The sequence below is a fragment of the Colletotrichum karsti genome (genome assembly GCF_011947395.1).
Source record: "Colletotrichum karsti strain CkLH20 chromosome Unknown Scaffold6, whole genome shotgun sequence".
NCBI lineage: Eukaryota > Fungi > Ascomycota > Sordariomycetes > Glomerellales > Glomerellaceae > Colletotrichum > Colletotrichum karsti.
The window spans coordinates 844,875-872,099 of NW_024065906.1; the positions used below are offsets into that span (position 1 = coordinate 844,875).

Below are 27,225 nucleotides of genomic sequence, written 5' to 3' on the forward strand. Positions count from 1 at the left end.
TGGTGTCGTTGGTATCGTCGCTAGAGTACACAGGTGATGGTATTGATTGGGGATGATAGAGGTGTTGGAGCTCGACGACGACAACGACAGCGCCGGGCGGCTTCCGCCGAGATTGTATCCGTGAAAACGCCGTATGCCCAACTTGAAAATTAGATCATTCGTCCGAAAGTAGGCTATATGAACTTGATCGATGTTCTTGGTAATCGCAATGGGAATATGTATCGCGGTTCGGATGCGCGAAGGCGTGCGGCGACAACGACGTCTTCCAGTCGCGAACAAATTTCCTCTGCTCGCCGTCGCCAGAATCCGGAGGTGGCGCTAAGCCGTAATCAGCTAGCGGTGTCGTCTCCACCAGACAGCAAGCTTCACGTGACGCTCCGCATGTTGTCACCGCGACATCGACACAGGGTGCGCCTCTGAGGCCAAACAAATCCACACCACCCCTGAAGCTTCCGCCAAAGTTCCCGGTCAACTGTCGAAACAAGCAACTATTCTAACGTTTGGCCTCACTTATACGGGAGGGAGAATATCGCTCCACCGGCCTTTCTATACTTCTACATGGCCTTCTCATACGCCATTCGCCAGCATGGATACTGTACCTAAAGCTATCCAGAAGGTTCAGACATCACTCGACCCGTACATCAAACCGCGGGAGCAGGTCGCTTACATCCGACGCGCCCTAGCTCTTCACCTCCAGGCATGCGGGCAACCAGGGCCTATTCAGAGCCCGCTGTCTCTGATCGATGCATCTTGCACCGTTACTCCCACCAAAGAAGCTAGAGGTCTTCAACGAGAGTATCTCAGGGCCTTGGACGCAAACCTCAAAGCTAGGAATGAGTATGAGAACACGAGGAACGATACAGCAGAAGCGCCTCCTGCTCGTTCGAACACGGTCAATCCAAGCGATCAGCTGGAAGATCATATAGCCCTTGTCAAGCTACGACAAAAGCAACAGCGACTTCAAACGGTGCAAAAGTATCTCGACTTATTAGTACGCCAGCCAGCAGCGGCGCCAGACTTTCTCGACTTGGAGGATGTTTTCAGGGACTCCCCGCCTCTTCCCGACGTCCCAACTGCCGTTGTCGACAGCTTCACAGTCAGCAATGCCACAACGAAAAAGGACCTGAGCGGGCTGGCCAGCCAACTGGAGAAGGTGGTTCTCAGAGCCAAACTACTTCTTCAGCGCGAAGAGCAGCTGTTGCAAGACCTACGCCAAAGGACAGGGGATTTGGCTGGTCAAGTCAGTGACGAAGCAAAAGCACATGCACTGGACACAACCCGGGCGGAGTTGATCAATTGGATCGAAACTGAGCTTAGTAAGGCTTCAGGAGATACAGAAGACGATGACCCCTCGCAGCGGAATGGGCAAAGCTCCGATGCGAGTAAGACGAACATCGATGAGCAACTGGTGGAGATCAAAGCGAAATACGCAAAGTACACAGCAGCGCGGAAGTCACTGCTTCAAGTGGTCTCGGAGCAGACCCAGCCCGTCCTGAAACCAGGAGGGGAGGCCGCCGGGCCTTCTCAAGGGCAAGAGATACCGCCAGCGCCGACGTCCCACCTGCTCATTCCGTATCTCGAGAAGATGTTGGCCCTCTCCCGCGAGCAAAAGGGCATGATTACGCAGAAGTCGCACATCAACAACGTGCTGGCAAAGCAAAGCAAAGAGACCCGGCAGGCGTTGGATCATCTTGCTGAGGAAAGCCAGCTTCTGCCTGGACATCCCATGCCAAAGCCTAGGCCGAGGTCGGGATTTGCTGAGGACTTCGCTTCTGCTGTATCAGAAAAGCAAGCCATGTCTGAGAGGGTAAAGCCATGGGTCTTTGCAGCGGACTCGGCTAAGATTGCGACGCTGGAGGCGGTGGCTGAGAAGATCGAGGAGGGCCAGGTGGCGTTGGAAGGCTCTATGACGGCTCTGCAGGAGGTCGACAAGCTTTTGGGACAGGAGCCCCCAGAAGCCCAGAAGGACGCGGGTGGAGATACCACAGAGGAGGACATCTGGCTTACGCAAGGGTCAGGCAATAAGGCGGGGGCGCGGAGACATGCACACCAAAGGAAAGGTTCAGCATCCAAGCCCGGTGATATTTGGTCTGCCATTGACGGGAAACTTGGTCTCATCGGTCATGAAGATCATTTCTGAAGAGTGGTATATACCCTCCCTAAACACATGTTTTTTACCAGTGTAAACGCCTTTAATATGTCCAGTCCGGACGCCAATTGTCTTCATAAAACCTACTTCCCACCCATTTCTCGCCCTAGTTGCGGCCGCTCATGATACCCGATATTCTCAATGCAAGATCGAGGATGGAAAGGTGCTCATCTGCACCGTCAACTAGTCTCTTATCAACCTCGGAGAAAACAAGAACGATCTTGTTCTTCTGTATGTCGGGAATCGTTTCGTCGAAGACGATGGCTTGGTACAGCTATCCAATGTTAGCAAAAAGCTTCGCGCAGACTGTTCCAGTCGGCATACCTGAGAAACGACCTGTCCAGCACTCCAACCATCCGCGACCATGTCTTCAACAACCTTTGCCACACTCTCATATGTCTCGCCACCTCGTTGCGGGCGAATGGCGGTGACCAGTCTGTCAATCGTGTTCTCGGGGATAACGCCAGCAATGTCCTCGACGATCTTGACGGTCACTGGCTTCTTGTCGACATCCATGGCGTCATCTGCTGATTTCTCTTCAGAGCCGGCACCAACTAAACGGGCCGCACTTTGCAAGAAAGTGATGGCCTTCCGCAAATCACCCTCGCTGCACTTGATGAGCGCATCAACAGCACCATCCTCCAATTGCACGCCCTCGTTCTCGGCAATAACCTCGAGTCTCCTCTTGGCGTTGCCCTGGTCTAAGCTCTTGAAGCGAAACTTGCTGCAACGACTGGCGAGCGGGTCGATGATGCGAGTGACGTAGTTGCAAATCAGGCAGAATCGCGTGATCTTGCTGTATGTCTCCATGGTTCGGCGAAGGGCGCTCTGGGCGTCCTGCGTCATGGAATCGGCCTCGTCGAGGATGATGATCTTGAAGGGCGGGCAGGGGTATCTCGTCTTGTATTCGGCCGTGGGGTTGGTCAACTGCATGCGGGCGAAATCCTTGACCTTCTCTCGAACGATGGAGATTCCTCGCTCGTCCGAGGCGTTGAGCTCGAGCACTCGCGACTTCATCATCTCGGGGCCGTACAGCTCCTTGGCGAGGGCCAGGACGGTTGACGTCTTTCCGGTACCGGGAGGTCCGTAGAACAGCATGTGTGGCAGCTGAGCGAGTGGTCAGCATATCACGGCTTGTTGGGACATCTATCGCATCTTGGATGGGCGTACATTAGACGCCTGCAGGGTCCGCTGCAGGACTGTGACGGTGTGATCTTGAGCGGTAACATCGTTGAGGGTCTTCGGGCGACTGTTACAGGCTATCAGCATGCGATTGAGTGGGCGAGGGAGACGGCGTAATGTAAGCGTACTATTTCTCAACCCAAGGTTGCGCCCTAGGAGGCTGTGAAGATTTGTCGGGCTTCTGGGACGTCCCGTTTGCAGCGGCCTGCTTTCTGGCCTTGAGGTCGAAGAAACTCGCCATGTGGTCTGTTGCTTGTTCCAATATTTGGGTGTATCCCCGGTGGTTCGAATTGCAAGTTGTTGGTTGGCCGCGGCAGGATGCTCGAAAGATCACGGTGGTGACGACTGAGAACTTGGAAATCAATTAAAGTGGCAGACGCGCTGCTCGCGCCGTAGTTGACGCGTGCTCAGGCTTGAGCTGACAGGGGTCTAGACTAGGTATGTCGCGTTCAGGACCCCGCGGACTCATGCCCCACTCAACGGTACACCGACGAGGCACCTTCAATTTACCTGAATGTTACTTCAGGATACCAGTTCCGGGGGGATATCATTTCATCAAGGACGCTTTGTAGATGCACCCCGCGAATTGTGAAGAGCTGGTCTTCTCATACTATGAATTTGAATATAAGTGAAGATTATTGACACTCAGGTACTTGAACCTCTGCAACAATTCTATAAGACTCTCAGGAAAGGATTTCGGTTGTATATCAGCCTCTTCCATAAAGTCTTCGTTAATCTGCGGATTGTTGTAGATAGAAAATGAAGATGAGTCAAAGGAATCTCAAATCACTCAACCAATACTGGGGGAAAGTTTACACAGACAGGTCTGAAGAACTAGATTCTCCCGCTGAAAATCAGACGATAAGAGGCCATGCACGTGGTTAGACGCGGATGACTTTGACAAATAACTCACATGCATGGCCCGTCGCTGCCGTATCGTAGTCCGTACTGTCTTGGACGTGATACCATTTCCAGGCAGCAAAATCATAGTTCTGTAAGAGTTGGTTTGACTTTGTAGACACTTGAAGGCAGCAGGGCCAGCACCCGCAGGAGTACGTCTTCATGGCCTACCTAGGTAAGATAGGTAATGGAAGGTAACGTAAGGAAGGTAGTTAGCGTCCAGTATTGCCTACTCGTCTCAAGCAGGATCGCATCCGGGTAGAGGTTCCGTCGGGCAAGGTGGGGCTTCCGTCCCGTGGTGGGAGCAAACGGAATTTAGAGAGGCAGAGGCAGCCATTCCATGCACCACACCACAGCGATACACCTGCATCAGATAGACGCTAAAAATTACCCCTCATGCCCCGCCAAACTGCCGATTTAAGGTAGAGCAGCTGCCTTGTCCCAGCGTACTCCGACCCAGGACTTCCACTCCGTGACCTGGTTGCCTACTTACCAACTTACCTGCCTACCTACCTGCTTCAACCAAAGAGGTAGCCTGTCCCAAAGGGAAAAAAAAAAAAAAAAGAGGCGCTGCCAGCCAACGCACTTGACCGTCTGCATAAACCATTTTCCTTACTTCCCGAGCTCATCTCTCAGGCTCTCGGGCCGCCGTCTCTCGTTCTCGTTCCGTCCTCTCACGTCCCGCACCTGCCACCGCGAGAAGAGCCATTACCTCTCCCAACCATCATTTCCCCAAAGACGACCCAGCAACGTTCAGTAAGGGAGCCGCGGAGCGCCTAGTCGAGCCGTCAACATGGCGGATCAATCCATCATTCGCATCACCAAGGTAGCCACAGTTGGGTCCCACCTTCGCCTCCCTCGCCTCTCCTCGACACATGGGAATGAGGGGTTGAATTCACAAGGCTGACGATCGCGTCGTACAGGAGTTGAGCGACATTCAGCGCACCTCAGATCTTTGTGCGAACCAACTTTGCAGATACTGGATCAAACATGACTTTAGCTGACTTTGCTGACAGCTCTGGCTGTCGCTTGCCGCGATGTCGATGTGCGCAATGTCAAGGCCCTGATTATCGGCCCTCACGACACACCCTACGAGTTCGGCTTTTTCGAGGTACATTCAGCCTAGCTTCGCTTCACGCTGGCAATTGTGCTGACCCTTTTCTCAGTTTGCCATTAGGTTTAACAAAGGTTTTTTGAAGCGCAAGAAGCGGCGCAATCCTGTGGCTAATCAATATCCAGACTACCCTCGAAAGTCCCCGAACGTCAACGGCATCACGACAAATGGCGGTCGATGCCGCTTCAATCCCAACATCTATGCCTCTGGCAAGGTTTGCTTGTATGTCTACCACTCGATGAAGTAGGCGCACGTTCCCTATGGGGAAATACTGACGTTTTTTTAGGTCAATCTTGGGGTACGAAGCGACAAGTTCTTCCTAATAAGCCCCTTGCTGACGGTGTACAGAACCTGGCGTGGCGAACGTGGTGAAGAATGGTCGGCCGCCCAAGGCCTCGAGTCGATTCTCATTTCCATCCAGAGTCTCATGTCCGGCAACCCTTACGAGAACGAGCCCGGTTTCGAGGACGCCAACGAAGCTTCGGACAAGAAGAACCAGAAGGATTACGTGCAGAAGGTACGTGCGACGTCATTTCCCACGGCGCAGGGAAATCTGGCGCTAATGATACTGGCAAGATTCGTCATGAGTCTCTGCGCATTTCCGTCATCCAGCGTATGGAGGAGTATCTGGGATTGACCCCGGAGGGCGTTTCTATCGCCCAGCAGTCCGCAGCCGAGCAAGACCTCGATATGGACCACGAGGACATGGACGACACCAGCATTCCCTTTGAGCCGTTCAAGGATTTGTGCAAGCGCAGATTCCTCTGGTACTACGACAACTATCTGGCCGCCATCCAGAAGGCCAAGACCGAAGTCAAGGACCACCAGAATTTCGCCCGCATGCCTTTCGAGGGCGCGAACAACTCGATGGATGGCAAGTTCAACTACACTGAGCTGGAGAGACGTCTGCGCAACATCAAAGCCGCACTTGATAACGAGCTTGTGAAGTGGGCAAAGGAGGGCCAGGTCGCGAACGATAAGGAGATGACGGTGTCGGTCAACCTACGCCATCAATACGAGCAGGTTGTGCAAGCATTCAAGCGTCAAGAGGTTCCCCACGACTTCCAGCTTGAGGACAACAATCCTTTCGTCTGGAACATTACGTACTTCGGACGGCCCATGACTAACCTTGATGGTGGTCTCTTCCGTATCAAGATCCACTTCAGCCCCCGATTCCCGGAGGAGCAACCTCGTGTCAAGTTTGTCACGCGCATCTTCCATCATCGCATCGCAGAAGACGGAACGGCCTGCTACTTTCCCAACCCTCTGAAGAAGGACGACGTGCGCTCGCATATTGAGGCGGTCTTTACTGCTTTAGAGGAGGAGGATCCGGCTTACGACCCTCGTACTTTGGTGAACCCAGAGGCTCACAAGCTCTACTGGGGCGGTGGCGACGAGCGCAAGAACTACAACCGTCGTCTCCGTAGGTCGGTTCAACAGAGCATGGAGTAGGTCAAACCCATCCCTTCATCGAGATCCCTGTGGCTAACAAGCTGGCAGTGACTTCTAACCAAGTTTCGCTTGCGTTCTCGGCGCTGTGCGAAGAGGCGTTTGAGCGAGTGATGGGAAGCTTCGAAAGACAAGTTATCAACAGACCAGGCATTCTCCCGATGTACACACATCACATTTTCAGGTCTGCAATTAATGCAATGAGGTATTTTGGTTCATCGAGTCCTGCACAGGACTGGACGGCGTTCAAGGCATCGGATTCATGCATATCAGGAACGGGTTTGGGATTGCCCCGTTAGACTCAAGTAGATACCTCAAGTAATGATGCAACGAAGTAGCTTTGCTTACGAATTTTGTGATTCCCTTTCTCGTTTTGTTTTGTATTCAACTGCTCTAAACCATGCCCGAACCCATAACACCTGCCTAACCAATGCAAACCATGTGACGCCTCATGATCTCGTGACCACCCGTACGTAAATAACCATAATTCATAAGCCGATGCCTAACCTCGGAGGACACACTGGCCGGTAGGTCCTCGCTCATCATCAACATTCACCGCTTTCCACCTTTTGATTTCTTGTCGATCCTGTCCCTGCCAGGGTTATAGGGGGCTGCGACGCCGATGAACGGTTTCTGGTTTCCCCCAGGGACACCCGTAAACTCATACGTTCCGCTTGGGCCTAACGTCGCCGGAGTACCCTGGCTCGGCCTCGATATTTGATCCGCGTGTAACTTGTCCAGAGAGTCCCCGACGACCGCGTACTGAGACCAGTTGATGGGCGGGCAGCGAAGCACATTCTGAGGCTTCGGCAGGGACTCCCATGGCCGCGGTTCCGGTGCCTTGCCCTGTCCAGCTGCGCTCTCTTCTTTCACTCCCGACGCACTCTTGCCCTCGTTGCCTTCCATCTCGTCATCTGAGTCCGAGTCCTCGTCGAGAAAGAGCTTGTCGCCCTGCGTGTGCACCTTGCCCGTGCCGAGATCGGCGAGGAACGCGCTCGGGTCGTCGACGGCGGCGTTCTTGGCCTGGCTGAGGGCTTGGATGTCGGCGGTGGCCTTTTTCTGCTGCATTTGGAGAATGGAGATGGCCGACTTGAGAGCGAGGACGTCGGGGTTGGAGTCGAAGTCGATGGGCTCCGGTCGCGGAGGAGGGATGGCCGAGGCGGCGGCGGCGGGCGGCTGCGTGGAGTGAGTGAGGACTGGACGGCCGGCGGCGAAGGGAGCGGGGGGTTCCGGGAGCCGAGCGGGGGACAGAGTCGGGGTGATGGGGCTGATGGGGGGCCGGGCGGGGGATGCTGAGCGGGAGGAGCGCGGAGGGGTCTGCGCTGGGGGGTGTGACGCGCCGGCAGCGGAGGAGGACGAGGGAGCTGCTGAACCAGCAGCCGCGGCGCCAGGGGGTGCCGCAGACGTAGATGGCGCGGGCGCGGGAGCGTTCGATGTGCGGGGAGAGATGGAATCCGTTTGTATCGTGAGGCCTGGCATGGTGGGCGAGGCTGGTCGTGGCTCGCGGCGGATTGCGCTGATTCGTTTGTTGGTGGTGGTTTGGTGTTGAAGATTGAAGGTTGGAGGTTGGACGGTGCCTTCACGTCCACTGGTTCTTTGGTGGGGTTCGGGCCTAACAGGAGCACCGGCCAAGAGTAAGGTACCTGGAGAGGGGAAAACCAAGCAAGGGACGGGAGGGAAATCGGAGCTGTAGGCTGAAGGTGCACCGTGCGCTTGCGCGGCGCGGCGATATGGGAACTCGGGAACTTTGTCAGCTTTTGGCGAATCGTTAGCGCGTGCAGGGAACGTCCGTTTTCAGCTGAAGGCAGGCATTCGGGTGCTTCGGGTGGGAAAGGCAGGCGCGTGTAGGTTGCGAGAGTTCAGGCGGTTGGATTCAACGAGCCAACGGACGTAAAAGCCGCGGGAAGCCTGACCGGTGCTGAATGACGTAGTTTGTTGTTGTTGCTGTTGTTTTGTTTCTTTCCTCTTTGGCCGAGTCACACACAGTTTCGGGCCAACTGTTTTACTCGCATTGTTTGATGTTGGATGAAAGACATCCGACTTGTGGTGGACGTTCAAATGAGCTCTTGCCACTGGCTAGTGCTATTCTGGCATGGCGGCTGCAGCATCAAGATCCAGGTTCAAGAGGGCGCCCAGGCGGGCAGTGCACGGCCATCCTTGTCTGGGCAAGCCTGCGTCAGCACGTGCCTCTGACCCCACTGGGACCCGAACTGCTGGTTTGACATGCCGCGATATCAAGACGTCGTTGTCCATCTCGAGTTTTCAGTCATCCATCCACGTAAAGGCGAAGCCGAGGCAGCGTATCGGCCAACGCACGCCTCTTGCAATTCCCATGCGAGGGAAAGTGCCTTCCGGGAACCTCAGTGTCTCACTGACGTTTACTCAGCCCAGTGTGGGATTACATTATCGCGTGCGGGTTTTTCTGTGACTCCATACCAATGTCTTGTGGTTGTACGTCCGTATTCTCGCCGGAAGACTACCTCTATACTGGTTAGTCTCGCCGAACTGCGATGCCCAGCGCCGAACACATTGGTGCTAACAGGACGTTTTGATGCTTCAGCCAACGAGAGACGGCAATTGAGCACAGCAGACTTAGATCAGATCTTGGCTCCTGCAATATTGTGGCTGCAGCGGGCTCTGATTGGTATGGATTTTGCTTTTCACTCTCTTGCGCCATCCAAGTATTGGTCTTACCCAGCTCCCTCTGGCTGTTACTGTCTCTTGGTTCCTCCTTTGGCCATCTTTTGAGTCTTCGCTCTGTTCACATCGAGCAATTACGTCGTCTGGGACCGTTCGTGTTAGTCTCGTCGCTACTGCTTTCCTGGCCCTGGCAGTCGCTCGAAGTTTGAATTAAGGCAGTTGAGAATATCAAAGAATGAAGAGTTCTGGCGGTATTCTAGCGGTGTTCTAGGGGCACGGTACAGATGTTGACGATGCACTCTCTCTTGCAAAGGCAACAAAGGATACTGCGCCTCGTTACGGTATGCCTCGATGCCAGATTTGGGAACTTGGATCTGGGTTCCAGGGACCCGGGAGGACCGGTTTCCAAACTGAACGGATAACAAAGCACGAAACGCAACGCCGTCGGCGGGCTAACAGTGCTGACAGCGCCTTGGGAGATTCGGCACAGCTGAGACATGCTCCCGCTTGTCTTGGAGACATTGAATGTAGGGATGTAATCATATCACCCGGACAGCCTGTCTCCCTCGATTCGTGGATTGTTATGCCGGCCTTGCCTTCCAGACACCCAAATAAACAAGCAAGCACCGAGTCTCGCGAACCGCAGCAAGCACATCAAACGGACAATGAATGGCAGGTTACGGCAGGATCCCTCCCAACGTTAGCATTAGCGCACGATCTAGCGGTTTGGTCACAATCGTGACGTCCAATCAAGAGATGAGCCATCCAACAGCCCGGCTATCTCGTCGCTCTTTTTGTGCGATCGCGACGAGAGCCAACGACACGAGCTTCGGGCGTGGTAAAGGCATGGCAGGAAATCAAGGAAAGTGCTGACTACCTACCTTAGCTAGAACGCCCTGCCTCTTGTCTGCCTTGGTCCAGTGGGCACGAGGCAGGTGTGTGTGGACTTTTGAGACTTTCCCATGCTTTTCTTAGCCAGCTTTCTTTTTCTGCCTCTTGGTCAGGCGCGGTACTGCACGTTCCTGCCACGAGGTGTGGTTCTTTTCAGCTCGTCGATCTTCTCCTCTTCTGCCTTTCGTCACCCATCGCCTACAACTTTCTCTTCCCTCAAACCTCACCACCACCACCTGATCACATATACAACCACACTTCCCGCTTTCTCCATAAGACCTCTTGATCCAGCCCTCTATCCACTTCGCCATCTCACCGTCAAGACATCAGCTTCATCTGATCACTGTCATCGCCTTTCAATCCGTCATTCTTCCAATCTCAGCTCCAACTTGGCGCGCCGAACACAATATCTTGTCGACATCAACCCACCAGGTCTAAAATCCAATACCCAACGTCGTGTCACGTCACACGGCATCGTCTAATACAAGGCATCTGCCACTACATCGTATCCTGCGTCGTCGCTACCGTCTTCACATCCTTCATTCACTCTTGTGTTTGAAAAGCAGAGACGCTTCCACAGTCACTTTAACCGAACAATGCCTCTTTTCCTTCGGCATCAGAAACAGCAAAAAGACACACCTTCTCTTCTCCATCGACCAGAGCACACTCCTCAGAATACTCCAGCGTCTCAGACTCCAATCCGGAACTTTTCGTACCCAACTGCATTATACCCAGCATCGATTTCGCCATCTACTACCGCGAATACAACAACAGAGCCTCGAATACAACTCGAGGTCGAAGAAGTTTCCCCCTTCTACTGGGCATCTTCCTACGTACCTCTCCGAGGTGAAGAGCGAGCATCACTCGATTCCTTCTCACCTGTTTCTCAACCAGAGGCATTTGCCTACGGCTAGGGGCCGGTACTGGTGAACAAGAAACGGAGAAGTCTACTCGGAATACCTACTCCTCGAAGAAACAAAAAGCCACCCAACAACCAACTACTCCTTGCCACAGGTCCTGAAATACCGTTTAGAGAGACTGCTCAGCCAAAGCGCTCAGCTCCCTTTCGGCACAAGATTGCGAAATCGGTCGATCTCTCTTTCGCCCGCTTTCACCCGCCTAGTCCTACTCGGCCAGCCTCCAGTTCCGGAGTCACCGCTGTGGACACAAAAACAACAACCCTACAAGACATTGGGTTAACCGTTGACGAAGACGATAATCACCCAGGCACCTTACTTGATTTTGAAGACTCCACGATGAATCCCAAGGGTCTCAGACGTGTGGCCTCGGAGATGAGCCTGAGAATGTCTCCTCCGAAACGCATGTTCTCCCACCAGTCAGAGGAGTCTGACTTCAGCCTTCCCACTCCTAGTGTCAGCGGAAGCCCTACGAAGAAGCCCAAGAGCAGCTCCAAGCCCAAGAAGGGCAAGAATGGCTTCTTCGACCAAGTCAAAGACTGGTTCAGTACTGGCGAGCCGTCTGCTCAGGACTGGAAGCAGTTCAAGCAGAGGGAGTACCGAAAGCACGGCATCTCCATGAGGGATCCCGAGGCTAGTGCGAAGCTTCATGCGCCTATTGGCGCAATTCCTGAGGAGGCCATCAAGCCATCCAGCGGTCCTGATCCTGAGGAGCTTGCCAAAAAGAGGGCCGCCAACCGGAAGAGGATTCGCACACACGGCGGCTCTCAGAGGGCGTCGAGTTCCATCTCTTCCGAGTCATCCTCGAGCAGTCGCGAGGCGAACCCCATCGCTCCTTGGGCATAGGCGTCTTAGGCAAGGCATACATAAAAAGAGCGGGTGGATGAATTGTTGGGTTTTGCCTCGTACGAGAGATGGAGTTACGAAGAGATTGGCGATTTGCATGTAGCCAAATTTGCTTTTGCACTATACCCCTTTCTCAACGCCTTGGTTCATCCAGGCGGAGAGATAGCATTGCGACTCGCGCGTTGAGAAGAGCTCGAAGGGCTTGCTTATATGAGAATTATCATTAGATGAAAACGGAAGACTTTTTACGCTACACAATTGTCCGTCTGCGCCATCCAACGTGTTACTGCAATTATGGTATGAATACGAGGCATCCCATCGGTCGGCCGTTAACAATGAATAGACCATGACGTCTATGGGTCTACTCCGATCCATAGGCTAGAATCTGGAACTCACCGCGCATTGATGACCCGCCTTATTGAGAGTATGGAGAATGGGTCGAAACTATCGGGGTTGATAGATCTGACACGCTCAAGATGCTGTTCTCTCTCAAATGATGGGTTCTGCGGCGGAGAAGAGTGGGATCGGGATCGGGTCAGTGTTGTGGAGAGAGAGGGTGGGAGAGACATGACGGACACCACGACGTCAAATAAACGCCACTTATGGCTACTCCGTGTGGCACGACCTCCACAGGATCGAGGTGAAGATGATTATCCTCGGTGCGCAGCATCTTGCAAAGACGCTAATGAACAGCAGAAGAAAGCAAACGAATATCCTGCTTTTCTTGCAGAAATGTCACTGGTGCATGTGCAGCTGCGATCCCCCCACGCCAAACCCGGAGTGTTAGCTCCACGTCCGACCCCCGTGCCAATCGGCGGCGGGAGTCCCACATCTGCCGCATGCAACGCACCCCAATGACGACATGACCGGGAGCTCTGGCCCCTTCACTTCTGGCAGCTAAGGTGCCTGGGCATGGCCATTTCTGGTACAGCAGCAGCCGCTTTGGCGACACCCTGCCGTCATTGACACGTCTGAAGACGGGATGTTAGCGGTTTTGGTTGGCGTTAGGGGATTTGAGAGTCTGTTTCCCGCTCGGCGGGGTTGAATCCCCTTTCCCATCTCATTTTGGTTTTGTCCCTCCTATTTGACTTTTGAGGTAGCATCGCTTCGAAGATCTACCCGGTTTGATATATCGTTTCTGTCAACCACTCACACAATAAGAAGGACTCGGGACCCGACAAGAGTCCTGCACTGCCAGCCGCAGCAGCAAAAGCCACAATGTCCTCGCTCTTTGGCTCGAAGAACAAAAAGGACGATGACGCCGCCGCCGACGGGCCGCCGGGGGAGAGGGGTAGAAGGTCGGACGAGGAGGTCGAGCGGGAGCCCGATGAGCACACGCGCCTGCTGCCGAACCGGCTCGACAGCGACAACCGGCAGTTTCTGACGCCCGACGACCCGGCCGTGTCGCCGTATAACCTGTGGACTGTGCGGGTGATGCGATGGTTCACCGTCTTCTTCGCGATCATTACCTTCCTGTGGTGGACGATCAACCTAATATCCATATTCGTCACGCCGCCCGGGCTGCACACGCGCGGCTCGGGCTTCTTCGCCTTTAGCTACTCCAGCCTGTCGCTCTTTACGCTCCTGTTCACGCTCGTCTTCTTCGGGGCGCCGTCGGCTGCCGTGCGCGTGCTGTCCGTCTTCATGGCTGTCATGTTGCTTGCTGATGCCATCCTTATTCTTGCTGTTCAGAAGAACCGGTACGAGGAGGGCGGCGTGGGAGTTGCTAGTGTTGTTTGTGAGTTACACCTGGATTCGGCGGTTCACAACCTGCTGCTAACAATGCCATAACAGGGGCTTTCCTTATGAGTTTGTGGGCTTTGCTTGCGGACCGAACCGTGAAATGGGGCAAGGCCGAAGAGGAAGAGCGACTGACGGGAAGGGTCGAGACGAGAAGAACGATCAAGGAGTGGATCGAGGTGCTCTTCTCGACCATTGCATACGTGGTCCTCTCGATTGTCATCATTCTGATCACATGCAGCCTGATCCTGAGAAGCCTGGATGCAGGATACGGACCGCCGGGCGAGCAGTACTGGGTTGACAACGATCAATACCGCATCCACGTTTATTGCGAGGGCAACGGCACCGACGCCGCGGGCAACAAGCTGCCGAGCGTCCTCCTTGAAGGCGGCGATATGCCAGTGGAGAACGGACTTTGGCAGCTCGCTCAGGGTGCGCTGAAGAATGGCTCGATCTCGAGGTATTGCTTCGCCGACCGCCCTGGGTATGCTTGGAGTGACACTGCGCCAAGCCCTCTCTCTGCCGGTATGGCGACGGACGCTCTCAGCGAGGCTCTTGCCCGGGCTGGTGAGAATGGCCCTTGGGTTTTGGCCAGCGCTGGCATCGGCTCCGTGTACTCCCGGATCTTCTCCTCTAGGCACGGCCACGAGGTCAACGGGATCCTCATGATTGACCCTCTTCACGAAGATCTCCTGTACCGTGTTTCGGATCCCGGGAGGGGCTTCGTGTACTGGTTGCGCGGAATCTTGTCGCCTCTCGGATTTGAACGGCTGCCCGGTGCCCTGTTCAAGGGACGCACCAGCGCCGACCGCATCTGGGGTCGCTCAGCATGGCAGAGCGGTAAGCTGCTCTTCTCGAAGCTGCAAGAGAGCTTGGTGGCCGCAACCCTCACGAAGCGAGAGGTCATCAGCGGCAAGGCGATTCAGTACCCAGATACCCCCCTGGTGCTCATCAGCTCTGGTGTCAACCTCCGCAAGGACAGCGTTTGGGAGGAGAAGCAGAGAGACCTCAGCCACCTGACGAGAAACCTGAAGCATTGGGACATCGTCGACGACGCCCCCCACAACGTCTGGGAGACGTTCGACGGGCGGGAGAAGATCGAGAAGAGGCTCCGTCAGTTGGTTCACGCTTAGGAGAGACTGAAATAAGCTCGGAGACAGGGTGTGCATGCGGCTGTACAATGACATTGTTGTTCAGGTTTCGTTGGTTGGATGAAATTCTGCATGTTGGGCAATAATTTGCATACGGTTGGTTGGTCGGAACTTTGACGGGTATCTGGGACATGCTGCGACTGCGGCTGCGGCTGCGGGCGCGATAATCGGCGATATGGTGGGATGTTTTGCATACACAGCCTTGGGAACCGTGAATACTAGTTATGATTGTTCGCATTATCGGTTTCTCTTGATGGGTATTCGTGACTTGACTCGCAGAATGTGGCAGTGTGCCGTTATGCGCCTTCTCTAGCGGCTTCGACGGGTGGCTTGCATTGACCGTAGCAGAGGCGGCTGTTTGGACGAGACAGGCTATGTCGTCATTATTTTGACTTGGGTGTTTCCCAGCAACGCAATGTTGCAGTTGCAGTTGCAGTTGCTGAAATAGAACAGAGCTGAAGATGTCGAGCAGGAAGGGTCCGTTGACCATCATCTTGGCGATGGAATTGCATCCTGCTGCATATTGGGCTTCGGGATCTTGCATCTGATTTTGCCTTTTTTTTCTTGAATGCTAATAGAGAAGCTTTCGGCAGGGAACAGCTATTTTTTCTCTCCTCTTCGGGTGTTGCTCACGCGACATTACTACGCGGACAGGGTACATTAGTCGAGGTTCATTAGGGCGTGCAGACGGGCCAAGAAGAAGGGCCGCCGCAGCCCGCTGCTGCTGCTGGGCCAAGGTTCGGACCAGACAACAGATTCGTCCCAAGTCTGAAACCCAGCGCTGCACATCATCATGTTAGTAGCGTCTGAACTTCGAACCTTGTGTTGTCCGATGAAAACCTTGGGTGGCATCGGAAAAGGTTACCGGACTCCAGGTGAGAGTTGTGTTCCGTGTTGCCGATTTGGGGATTCTGATAGTTCTGTCACAGTACTACAATTGCCCATGATTCTGTCTAGAAGAAGTCGGTTTATTTTCAGCCTCAACAATTGCAACTGCGATGTGGGCATAGCAGCAGGACATATGAGATGCAATATTGATCGCTGTTTTTCCTACGAAAGTATCAAGCTAGCAAGCTAGCTGCCAGGATAAGAAAGGATACGAACACGGGACAGCACAGTCCTCTCTCCTCAAGCTATCGTGCTGACTGCTGAGTTTGGTAAGATCTCCCCGTTAGGATGACTGATCACGGTCGATATGGTGTTACGATGAACAACAGGCTTGAGATAAGCAAACGGAAAAAAAGATAAGCGAGACCAAAGAAACTAGAATGAGAGAATAGGATGGTTGGGCGCAGAGACATCTGCACGTCGTCGTGGGGCCGGTGAACCCGTATTGGCTGTGGTGGTTCAGTGGGTAATACGAAATTGAGACACGGGAAAGGCGAGAAACACGAGTAAAGAAAAATAGTATATGTACATAATTATAACAGGACGAGGCTCCGGACCTTGACGGATAAGAAGGATTGGCTGCCTCAGTACTTTGATTCGGACAGAATAGCAAAGACGAAGTTACGAACGAAACTCGTGTCGTGACCGAGATGTCCCCTCTTGTCTCCTCGGGACCCTCCAGTCCCAACCCCGTATCCATCTCCGTCCCCTCCAAACCAGTCCTCTTATTTTAAAATGCGACCCAATAACGGCAACGCCTGTCCACGCCGGTCCCCGCCAGTACGGCCTGTACTCTGTCAGTAAAAGGCTCAAGAGGCCCCCAACCTCAGAGTCAGCAGTGCAAGTGCACCCTGGACTTGGGGAATGGGAATGGGACCCCAAAAATAGTGCGAAATTGGTTCGGCCGGCGCCTAAGGCACTTTAAAAGGTAGGGACAAGGGACTTTGGCGGTCCCGAGCTTTTGGGGATGGGATTCCAATCCTCCCCGTACCCTTAGCCCGGAATGGCCGCCCTACAGCCCAGCGAGGCCCGATTGTTGGATTGTTGCGTGAGGTGCCTTGAAGAAGAGTTCGAGGGCGCTGCGACGCTGCGCTGCCCTGCGCTGCCGTGCCATGCCGTGGCTGACGATTCTGTGCGATGGTTTGAACCAACAGGTGAAGAATGCATTGCTTTGCAGAGCCTGTGCTCACGATGGCAGACGGGATGGAAGGTTGAGTGATGGATGGCGGATGACGGATGGCAGGCGCGGGTGTCTGGGCAGCATATGCCAATCGCATCCCACCGCCCGCATCCCGTCCCAACCATGTGCCTTTTGGTGTTCCATCTTTCCATCTGGAGAGCGTAGCGGATCGCGAATGTGAGTGGACGCGGGTTAGGTTAGGTAGGTTCACTGATCCGAAAGTGACACTGACAGATGCCTGCGCCGCCCTCCCTGTCGTATTGTTAGTGGTGTCCAGAGTTATCAAATCTTATGTCGCCGCACTTCGCGAATGCCTTACCTAGAACAGTCTCCGACGGGCGATGTCGAATTGAGCATGTCCACGTACCTTAGGCGAACGACTGCCTTTCCGAGTTTTGGGGTTTGTCTGCCGGTTGAAAAGTTTCCAACACATGGCTCGAATATCTTCCCCAGCAACATGCTCCGTCCGCGAGGTCTGGCGTGGAACCAGACTGGAGCTAAAGCTGAGGAAGCCACGACTCTTGCACTTCGAAAAGAACAGCGCGGTTGCCCTCGAGATATCACGGGTACGTACCGCTGGAGCCCGCAGCCCGCAGTGTACATCGTGGTACTTTGCTTGTCGTACAACTGCTGAAGCGGGGGGCCGTAAGGGGGGTTTTGCTGCAGTGTCAGCGATGCCCCTGGCCAGTGATAAGGCGGGCTTCATGTCTTCAAGGGTCCACGCACGAGGAAGAGAGGTCAGGTACGATGTACCTACCTCCACCACGCCTCCCACGTACTTACCCACTCCACCTCTCGTCACTTGCAATTGCACGTCGAGAGCACTGAGAGCGAGAGCACTCACTCATTAATTACAGCTTGCATGCCTCTACAAGGATACTTCCAACCACTGATACCAACTGCAGTGAGATAAAGTACCTTGGAGTGCTTCTCTGGAGGTGGAACTAGTGCCGTCTCCTCATCGTCCCTGGGCCCCGACAGCAGCAGCAGCGACGCTCCGCACCCGCACCGCACCGTACCTGTGATCTCTCCGAACCTGAAACCCCTTGCTTCCTCTTGAATAACCCAACGACGAATCTCACCCCATTCGGGCTGAAGCCACCGACCGCTTTTCACAGTCCACCATCTTGTCTTGTCTATCGAGGCGAGCACCACCGGCACCAAGCTGCAGGGCAACGCTGCCGATTTGTTTCGCCGAATACAGAAACCTGGCAACCTCACATCTTTCTATCCTTCCTTCCTCACCTCCGCTACCACTCCCGTCTGGACGACCGACGACGGCCGCCAACCGTCACACTGTACTTAGGCGACCAAGGGTATACATTCGTCTGACTTCCTCACCTCCAACTTCCCTTTTCCTTCTTCGCACTTGCTCTTTTCCCCATTTGCCGTCTCACGCATCGTCTTCCACGTGCGAGCGTGAGTGCCTTTGGGCAGCTTCTCGACCTCCAATTCCTCGAGGCAAGTACGCTCCTTCTTTCCCAAACCTCCAACACCACGCCCACCAACAACACCACATCCCACCGGGAAGGCGACCCTTCGCTGGCCGACTGCTGCTAACACCGCCGCTTCCCTCAGAATTTCCTATGGTTTCGCAATTGCTGCACGACGATAACGGCCTCAAGATATGGAGAACGAACCGCAGTCCGCCACCTCCTCGAGGCGGGGTCGTCTGATGGGGAAGCTGTTTGCTCTCAAGGAGAAGGATCGCAAGCCGACCGCCGAAGAGACGGGAAACAACATCAACGACTTCCTCAATGGGCCCTCCGATACCCTGCAGGTTTCCCACGCGACACCGCAGAGCGCCCTTCCCCAGCTCACGAAGCTCGACACCAGCTCAGCAACCCGCTACCCCCAGGCTCTCAATGTCGCCAGTCACTCCCAGCAGAGCCTGACTCTCCCGATTCACTCTGCTCGCAGTCCCGCGCAAAGCCCCGGTCTGCCACCCCCTCGGAGCCCGCGTCGCATCAACAGGAGGAACCTGAATGTTCGCTTTGTAGACTCATACCCCGAGATTATCGGCGAGGGAGGTGACGAGTCGGAAATCCCCGCTATTGAGGTTTCGAGAAATAAGAAGCAACGTCCACCCATCGACACCCAACGCCAAAAGCCCATAGCCGAAGTCCACGATTCCCCGCCGAGAGCCCCCTCTGCACCGAAGAACGACGCCGACTTCGCCCCAGGCCGTCTGCGTCGCACCCAGACTGGATTTTCTTCCATCCATGAGCCCGAGCCTAGAGAGCCTCTTCCTCCTCCTCCAGGTCCCAGGGAGGTTGCACCAGGTCACAATGCCTCAGCGCCGTTCCTGGACACTCCTACCAGCGCCAAGGATGAGAACCGGAAATCCTTCATCGAGTCTCACCAGGCGGAGATGCGACAGGCAGAGGGCAGAGCTTTCGCTGAGGCCGCACGCTCAGCAAGCCAGTCTTCTCAACCTCAGGGCGATGAGCGTGCTGGCTACACACCTGTCACACCTCAAATAATCGAGTCACCAACAAAGTCTCCCGACCTCCACAAGAACCCTCCCGACCAAAGTCCCTCTTCCGTTTACTCTGCTGGTAGCAGCTTTGGCCAGCAAAGCACTGCAGGTGGTGGTGCCAGCTTCTCGAGACAAACATCTGTCAGCTCTCAGCACAATATGGCCCCTCCCGCTTCCATGACTTCCAGACAGCCCTCCTTCAACCTGCACGACGCGGTCCTTGCAGTTGGGGATGACGCCCTGAACACATTTGTTGCACGCACACGCCATCTGAATGAGCTTTTCAGACTGCACGCTGAGACAATCAAGCCCCTTTCAGCTTGTCAACCCTATGAGCTGGCGCGTGCTGGTCTGTGGTGGTTCCTCAAAGGACGCATGGCCCTTGAGGCAGCTGTGCGCGCCCGCCCTGGCAGTCCTCAAGATCAGATGCAAAACGACGTGGACCGTCAGCAGGCTTATGCAAACCTGGCCAAGGGCTACTGGCTCGCTGAGGAGGCAATCCCTGAGCTTATGGCTGCCAAGGGTCTCCCACAGGATGCTGGAATCAATGAGATTCGCTCGACACTGGTTTCTACACTCAAAAAACTCACTGTTTCGATGAAGCGGAACGGTTTCCTTCCTCCTGAGGAGGCTTTCCTGCCTCAGACCATTGACAAGTCGATTTGGGTCGAATACCCCAGACTCAGCGTTGACATGGTTGCTCTACTCACCGCAGACTCGCAAGCAGCCATCACTGGCCAGGTCAAGGTTCCTTCGCCCCCTGAGATCCTCGATGCTCTTCCCCCTGGTGACACGGGTGACAACTTCACGTTCGGCAGAATCAGCACGGACGTGTTCTTGATGGAGCAGGGTATGGAATCACAGAGATTCTACTTTCCCTGTCTCTTATCAATGGTTCGACCTCAGAAGCAGCCTAACCTCGTGTTCGTCATCTCCAGTCAGCACGGAGAGGTCAACCTGCGAATCCAGGGCAACAAGCAAATCGGACCCACCTGGGATGACGTGCGTTGGCGCAACGAGACCTGCTCACTTGAAGTCAAACTGCCTCGAGGTTTCATGGTCGTTGCTCAGTGCTCGCAGTCCGACTACCGAATGTTGTGGAGCATGTACGACTTTGGTGCCAAGGTCCAGTCTACGCTCTATCCCCGATCAGATGAACACTGCGCGTTCCGTGCCAACCTGCGATCTTTCCAGTACTTCGATTCTGACCCGCAGGCTCGCGCCTTCCCCAAAGAAGCTATCCAAGGTTGCGACGTCGCGCTGTTCGAGAAGATTCAGAAGGAGAACTCACCCACCGGCCCTCGAGCTTACCATCGGGGCTTCAGAATTACTGTGGTCACCGGCCCTCGCACCAGAACGCTCAGTGGCATCAACCACAGCTACTCACCTCAACAACCGATACCGTTTGGTTTCCTGCGCTCAGATAACGGTGACCCAGCTGTGCTACTCAAGTACGACAATGGCCGACAGAAAGTCACCATGGTGCTCTCTTTCAGCGATGAGAGGGAAAGATCTTACTTCCATACATTGATAGTTGGCACAAATGTCCAGAAGGACGAGAGCATCTTTGCAGACGTCCCCCTCCTCGGATTCTCCATCTCAACATCTCTGAACGACAGCAAGTATCTGCCGGGTATTAGCAAGATCCCGTGGACGGCGGTTCGTGTGATCAACGAGGACGCGGATGACGAAGTCCCCCGCACAGTTCTGTCCGACAAGTTGAGGGTCGTCGTTGAGTCCAAGCAAGGTTACCTTACCGACCGTATCAATGTCTCGCCTGGCGAATTGCGAGTCAGACTGGAAGTCAAGGATGCAAAGAGCTTGATTGTGATGCGACAGCCCCAATTCGACATGACGGCAGCAGTATCGGACGGCTCTGTTGGCAAGGAGGTGCACAAGGAGTTGACGGATATGCTCCAGATACTGCAGACTTCGCAGACCATCCGCACATACAGTTTCCCCACTCTCAAGGAACTTCACAACTTCCAGGCCGCTCTGACTGGTTTCACTGTTCTCTTCGACGGACTCGCCGCGGCGTTTGCCATTTCTCGTCGGCGAATGGTGGTGCCTATCCACAAGAAGTGGGAGGCGGGTTGGACCAGAGTTCAGGTGATCCAACAGAATTCGATCATCCAGCTACTGGCCTTCTTCCCTGACTTCCACCACGGTCAATGCATGAACTTCGTTCTCAAAGGCACTGATGTCTTCGAGACATTCACTCGCAGCAGCAAGGCTGGTATTAAGTTTGTCGACGCCAAGTTCCCCTTGCCGCGGATGTCCAACGGCACCGATGGACCGTCGGATGACATGGGATTCATCTGCATCGACATGCCGGATCTGCCGGGAGAGCACGATGACATCTCCCTCCTCTTCGAGAACGAAGCGGGTAAGTTTCCTGGAGCTGAATGAAGTCGGGTGCGTGCTAACATCCGAACAGAGCGTGACCGTCTTTGCAAGTGTCTTCCGGCATCTGTCAGGGGCTCAAGATCGCTGAGAGGCAAATGAGTCCACGTGGACCAACCGAATTAATCGTACGAGTAGGGTGGAAGTGAAAACATCGAAAGCATTTCAGCAAGAAGCAACAAAATGAACATTCAAAGTATGAGATACCCATCAGTCGGTTCATCACATTGCTTCGCGAACAACGGACGACGAGACGGATTATAGTGTGTGGATGAAGCCCGAGGACGGAAACGGCAAGGGTCGTTTACTGGGAATAGCATTGGTTTATACCGAGATGACGATGGACTGGCGGATTGGATGATGTGGCAGTTTTGGCCGGAACACTCGGGTCTGATACGAGATGATTTCTGGGAAGCTAAGCATTGCCGAGAGGCGCCATGTAATAGCACATCGCTGGTCAAAAACCTCGGGTTGATGTTGGTATAGTTCTGCAATGGCAGGATAAATGTTGATAGTAAAACGAAAAGACAGGCGAATAAGCAGCAAAGAGCATGCTACGCACACAAAGCAGGTCTAGGTAGACAGGACAGTAACTTGTCAATGATACGCGTATCAGACGGGATACGATGCATATGAGAGTGCTGTGCCGACAAGCGCGTTCTGTACCTCAATGCGAGAGCTAGCCCCGGAGCCAAGATGGGCTTGAACCCCATACAACTCCCCACCTTCTGCGGGTTTCCCCTCTAAAACAGCTGGACTTCCAGGTTGTCTTCGCAGTCATGAGCTGCATATGGCAGCGGTCAATATTCTTGGATTTAATGAGCACTGCCACAAACACCTGCATGAAAGGAGGTGGGATACCTCGCTGCTCTACATAAACAGAGCATGAGGCATTCTATAGGGAACTTGAGTGCAGCGAGCGGGCGAATAAATGAACAGAAGGGGGAGCCGTTCGTTTCCTGATTGGCCGTGGGCAGGAGCTTGGCCGCAGGTGATTGGATGCAGGGTATTACAGCATCTGCTCGCTGGCTTGGTGTGTGGATGAGACGGAGAGGGGAAGCTGGGGTGACAGTCCCGGAGATGGGAAAGATGCCCCATGTCATGGCAGCCGGGAAGTGCTCAGTAGAGACAGCTGACCGCGGGATGCTCGACCTTCTCGCTGGTAAGTGGTGTGTAGGAATTGGTACGTGAAGGATGATGATGACCTGGAAGTAAGATACCTTACTGTCATGACTAGTAGGTGAGTTGGGTAGCTATTAGTGCATGGAAAGCAGAGGCGACGGCCGCGAGGGGTAAGCTATTGGAGAAAAAAAAAAGGTTTCTAGCAAACGACGCGACGTCATCACCCCTCGGCCATCTTTAGGGTGGGGTCCATCCCCAGCACCAGCAAAAGGGAAAAAACACCATCGACGTAACTCTTGCATGGGCCAGGCCGTCCGTAGACCTGCTGAGCAGGAGCTATGTGTGATCTGCTGTTGCCTATCTACGTAGGGGGCCACGGGAAGTAGGGCAGACCAGTTAATTGCTAAGGAATCTACCAGATTCTAGATCAGCTCCAAGAGAGGCATAGGTTAGGTCTCAATCTCTCTTTCTGATCTTACCTACTCTCGAGGTCATCTTCGCCATCTGAATCATCCCAAGTTCCTGTCGTTCCTCAGTGAACCAACACCAGCCTCAGATTGACTCTTAACGAGCGCCCTGTCTCCTCATCCTCATCCCGTTTCCCTCACCTATCCTGTCCAGTTCTACCGGTATCCTGCTTTCCGCTGTTAGAGGCAGCAACAGCATCATCAACACCAACCCGACAGCTGTTGAGCGGCAATAATCACCGGAGCACAAGTAGTGAGACAAGCATATGTCATCTACTTCTGCAAAGCAAGCCTTTTCCGCCCGGCTCAACTCGCCCTCCTCCGGTTTCCCTTCCTATCCGCATCTCACTGCTATATCGTTAGCCATTCCTGCGAACGGTTTCTCTGCCGGCATCTCCTTGTACTGACTGAACTAAATCGCTTTCCTGCCCGACCTTTCAAGTACAATACCACGACAAGTCCCCACCAAGAACCCACTATCATACCGCCAGCTCTCAACAGCAACAGCGAAAGAGGGTTGCCAGACCCATCATTTACCGACTCTACCCCTACTTGCAGCATCAGCAACGCCCTTCGTGCCGCCTTGTGAGCACTGCCCCTCCTCCCGCCGAAAAGGAACATCCCGGACGGCGCCCCGATAAGACCGATAGCGGCCAGAGAGAAATCACCACGAGCAGTGTGAGACTGAGGGGCATCGCTGCAGCCTGCACCCACCGAGCCAGTCGCAGTCATGGGTTTGGTCCATGTGCCAGGAAGACGCTCCAGAGCGTCCAGCCTCAGTGAGTCTTACCAGCCCTAGCGTTACCTACCAAATCCGATGTAATGGCAATCAATTTCTCGTCTTTGCTGGCGCTGCTTTTGACAAATGTCTTCGGCGCCCACTGTGACAGCTTTTTTTTCTTGCTTTCTGCCCTTTTTCACTTCCCGCCCCTCCTGTTATCTAAGCTGTCCGGCTTTAGAGTCTCTCTGCTGGGAACCCAAAAACACCCTCTCCTCCTGCACCCCACCATCTTGCCGAACCTCCCATCGTGCGCGAGCCTCAAAAAAAGTTGCCGCCAACAATGCTGACCTGGCTCGGGAATCCCACAGCTAGCAACCGCTCCAGCGTCGACGAGAGCAGGAGCAACGCCGAAGATGACGACACCCTTGTGGTCGAGCCTGATCAGGGCAATGGTCAGTGAATCCTCACGAGAGACGCCGCGCCTCCCGTCTCTCCTCTGCGGCCTGGCCTATGTATATTTGGCTAACATAGAGCTTAGTGCTCATGCACATCATCTCCCAGCTTCGGCCGGGTGCCGATCTGAGTCGCGTTGTTCTGCCGACCTTTATTCTCGAGCCTCGTAGCATGCTCGAGAGAATCACCAAGTCAGTGACTTAGATGCTGATGCGCCTTCCGGAGCTTCCATAGCTGACTGCGTGCCGTAGCTTCATGTGCCACCCCGAAATGCTTCTTCCGATACCCGAGATCGACGATCCAGTCCTGCGATTCGTGTCCGTTGTCAAGTTCTACCTAAGCGGTTGGCATATTCGGCCACCGTACGTCTTTCCCATTCCCGAGCTGTCCGAGGAGAGGCACGTAGCTGACATAGGTGTAGGGGAGTCAAGAAGCCTCTCAACCCGATCCTCGGCGAGATCTTCACCTGCTACTGGGACCTGCCCGACAACACGAGAGCCTACTACATTTCAGAGCAAACGTCGCATCATCCTCCCAAGTCGAGCTACTTCTACATGGTCCCTGACCACCACATCCGAGTTGACGGCACCTTGAAGCCGAGATCGAAGTTCCTTGGAAACTCCGCTGCAAGCATGATGGAGGGAACCGCTATACTATCCCTGCTGAACCGGGGACAGGACAAGACCAAGGGTGAAAGATAGTAGGTTGCTCAGAAGCCAGCTCATAGAAGCGGATGCTGACTACAGCGCAGCATTTTGACACAGCCCAATATGTACGCCCGCGGGATCTTGTTCGGGAAGATGAAGTACGAGTTGGGAGACCACAGCTTTGTCCGCTGCCCAGAGCTTGATTTGGTTGCCGATGTCGATTTCAAGACCAAGGGCTGGGTCGGCGGCACTTACAACGCGATCGGAGGCTTCATCAAAAGAGAGAGCACCGGTGAAGTGCTGTTCGAGCTCTCGGGACTCTGGAGCGAGGAAATGTTCGTCAAGGATGTTAAGGTAAGTTTCTACGGACTTTGTGTTGAGCGATTACTCACAACCCGACAGACTGGTCACAAAGAAATGTTTTTCAACGCTAGAAGGTCAAAACCGAGCACGCCTCTGGTTCGACCTATCGAAGAGCAGGATGAACGCGAATCTCAGAGACTCTGGCAAGCAACCGCCCAGGCTGTGAAGGCCAGCAACCATGAACTCGCTACGGATGAGAAGACCAAGGTTGAGGACCGCCAGCGCGAGGAGCGGGAGGCCAGAACACGAGACGGTGTTGAATGGCAACCGAGGCTCTTCAGAAAGGTCAATGGTGGTCCAGGTCAAGTTGAAGAAGGGGAGGAAGACTTGGAGTGGATCATCAACGCCGAGATGTGAGTGGCACCGAGAAGAAGGTCGACTAGACTATCTGAGCTAACGATGTAGCAGTGACGGACCGACACCCGCGAAGCAGACTGAGCAGATCTTGGCTATCTACCCCATTGTCCAAGGACAGAAGCCCCACGCTGCGAATGCTATCCCGGCGCGACGGGCGGAGGCGCCTGCGCCCAAGCCACAAACAGGCGCAAACGATCTGATTGACTTTGGCGACGACACCACCACCAGCAAGACTCCGACGGCATCCGCACCTGCAATCCAACCGCCGCCGCCGGCCGTGGCCGCCCATGAGACACGAAGCGACTCCAAGGATATCCAGGGTATGCTCAACAAGACGGGAACACAAGCCGGCGAGGGCCCATTGATCGATTTCACTGCGGATATGAAGAAGGCCGTCCCGCCGTTGAAGAGAGCCGACACTAGCGAGGACAGCTTCCACGACGCCCTGGAGTAAACTAGACAAGGTTTCGTAGCATACGTCCGACAGACTTGTCGTCACTTTCATTCATCATCCGAGGTAAACCTCTGGCTAGAGGGGAAGAAGATCCATTCAGTGCACTGGCGAAAAACGGGGTTTCGGTAGAAAAGGGATACCTTTGTAGATATGTAGCATTGTTTACGGATTAGCAATAACGGCATTCAACTGCGGACAGTAACGTTTAATTTCAATGGAAGACATATCAAGTCGTTTGGCTGGAAGGAAATAAATCGCGGCTCGTCATTGAAGCCTACTGTGACAAAACTAAGTTTACATGATGCTCCGCCTAACAGGGTCCCGCGTACAGAGCAGCAGTGACCATTCCCAAACGCCGTTGAACGCCATCTCTTTTTTTGGCCGGCCCCTCCCGGCCGTATGTTGTCACCCGTGGAAACTGGGGTATCAAAGTGAATCCTGGAGACCCGCGCCACGACCGGCCGCTCTCGGTGGTTCGTCCCGGATCATGTTACGCAGCAGCTCGCGGTTGCGGCTTCTGCTGCGAGCGCGACCGGCGTTGCTGCTGCTTCTACCCCGAGGACGAGTATCACGTCCTCGTCTGTGATGGCGCTGGGCCTGGTGGGCATGGCTGCGGGCGTTGCCATTGGGTGGGCTACCACCAGGACTATTCCACGCTCTGCCGTCTGGCCGGTCGGAATCGACAGGACTGACGCGGTTCCGCGGGTCCGAT

The 27,225-nt window shown here is 54.5% G+C and overlaps 8 protein-coding genes across 8 annotated transcripts; 6 read left to right on the plus strand and 2 right to left on the minus strand.

Annotated features, from left to right (window-relative positions):
- Positions 1 to 586: 586 nt before the first annotated feature.
- On the plus strand, positions 587 to 2,140 carry CkaCkLH20_02689 (uncharacterized protein; the record flags this gene model as incomplete). The annotated part of the gene is made up of 1 exon (XM_038885408.1): positions 587 to 2,140. The coding sequence occupies one exon, from the start codon at positions 587 to 589 to the stop codon at positions 2,138 to 2,140; it is 1,554 nt and encodes a 517-aa protein (XP_038749339.1).
- A 115-nt stretch (positions 2,141 to 2,255) lies between these two features.
- On the minus strand, positions 2,256 to 3,572 carry CkaCkLH20_02690 (activator 1 41 kda subunit; the record flags this gene model as incomplete). The annotated part of the gene is made up of 4 exons (XM_038885409.1): positions 2,256 to 2,423; positions 2,474 to 3,256; positions 3,320 to 3,398; positions 3,460 to 3,572. 4 exons carry the CDS (start codon positions 3,570 to 3,572, stop codon positions 2,256 to 2,258), a joined length of 1,143 nt encoding a protein of 380 aa, XP_038749340.1.
- Positions 3,573 to 5,024: 1,452 nt separating this feature from the next.
- CkaCkLH20_02691 (ubiquitin-conjugating enzyme) lies at positions 5,025 to 6,797 on the plus strand (the record flags this gene model as incomplete). Its single annotated transcript, XM_038885410.1, has 7 exons — positions 5,025 to 5,066; positions 5,155 to 5,188; positions 5,248 to 5,342; positions 5,398 to 5,567; positions 5,632 to 5,643; positions 5,694 to 5,862; positions 5,922 to 6,797. The coding sequence occupies 7 exons, from the start codon at positions 5,025 to 5,027 to the stop codon at positions 6,795 to 6,797; spliced, it is 1,398 nt and encodes a 465-aa protein (XP_038749341.1).
- Positions 6,798 to 7,346: 549 nt separating this feature from the next.
- Positions 7,347 to 8,273, minus strand: CkaCkLH20_02692 (uncharacterized protein; the record flags this gene model as incomplete). The annotated part of the gene is made up of 1 exon (XM_038885411.1): positions 7,347 to 8,273. One exon carries the CDS (start codon positions 8,271 to 8,273, stop codon positions 7,347 to 7,349), a length of 927 nt encoding a protein of 308 aa, XP_038749342.1.
- A 3,308-nt stretch (positions 8,274 to 11,581) lies between these two features.
- CkaCkLH20_02693 (uncharacterized protein) lies at positions 11,582 to 12,088 on the plus strand (the record flags this gene model as incomplete). Its single annotated transcript, XM_038885412.1, has 1 exon — positions 11,582 to 12,088. One exon carries the CDS (start codon positions 11,582 to 11,584, stop codon positions 12,086 to 12,088), a length of 507 nt encoding a protein of 168 aa, XP_038749343.1.
- A 1,218-nt stretch (positions 12,089 to 13,306) lies between these two features.
- Positions 13,307 to 14,961, plus strand: CkaCkLH20_02694 (uncharacterized protein; the record flags this gene model as incomplete). Its single annotated transcript, XM_038885413.1, has 2 exons — positions 13,307 to 13,826; positions 13,883 to 14,961. 2 exons carry the CDS (start codon positions 13,307 to 13,309, stop codon positions 14,959 to 14,961), a joined length of 1,599 nt encoding a protein of 532 aa, XP_038749344.1.
- Positions 14,962 to 18,674: 3,713 nt separating this feature from the next.
- CkaCkLH20_02695 (uncharacterized protein) lies at positions 18,675 to 22,031 on the plus strand (the record flags this gene model as incomplete). Its single annotated transcript, XM_038885414.1, has 2 exons — positions 18,675 to 21,912; positions 21,964 to 22,031. The coding sequence occupies 2 exons, from the start codon at positions 18,675 to 18,677 to the stop codon at positions 22,029 to 22,031; spliced, it is 3,306 nt and encodes a 1,101-aa protein (XP_038749345.1).
- A 2,548-nt stretch (positions 22,032 to 24,579) lies between these two features.
- On the plus strand, positions 24,580 to 26,513 carry CkaCkLH20_02696 (oxysterol-binding protein; the record flags this gene model as incomplete). Its single annotated transcript, XM_038885415.1, has 7 exons — positions 24,580 to 24,691; positions 24,778 to 24,883; positions 24,944 to 25,054; positions 25,114 to 25,392; positions 25,444 to 25,693; positions 25,742 to 26,055; positions 26,111 to 26,513. 7 exons carry the CDS (start codon positions 24,580 to 24,582, stop codon positions 26,511 to 26,513), a joined length of 1,575 nt encoding a protein of 524 aa, XP_038749346.1.
- Positions 26,514 to 27,225: the final 712 nt, after the last annotated feature.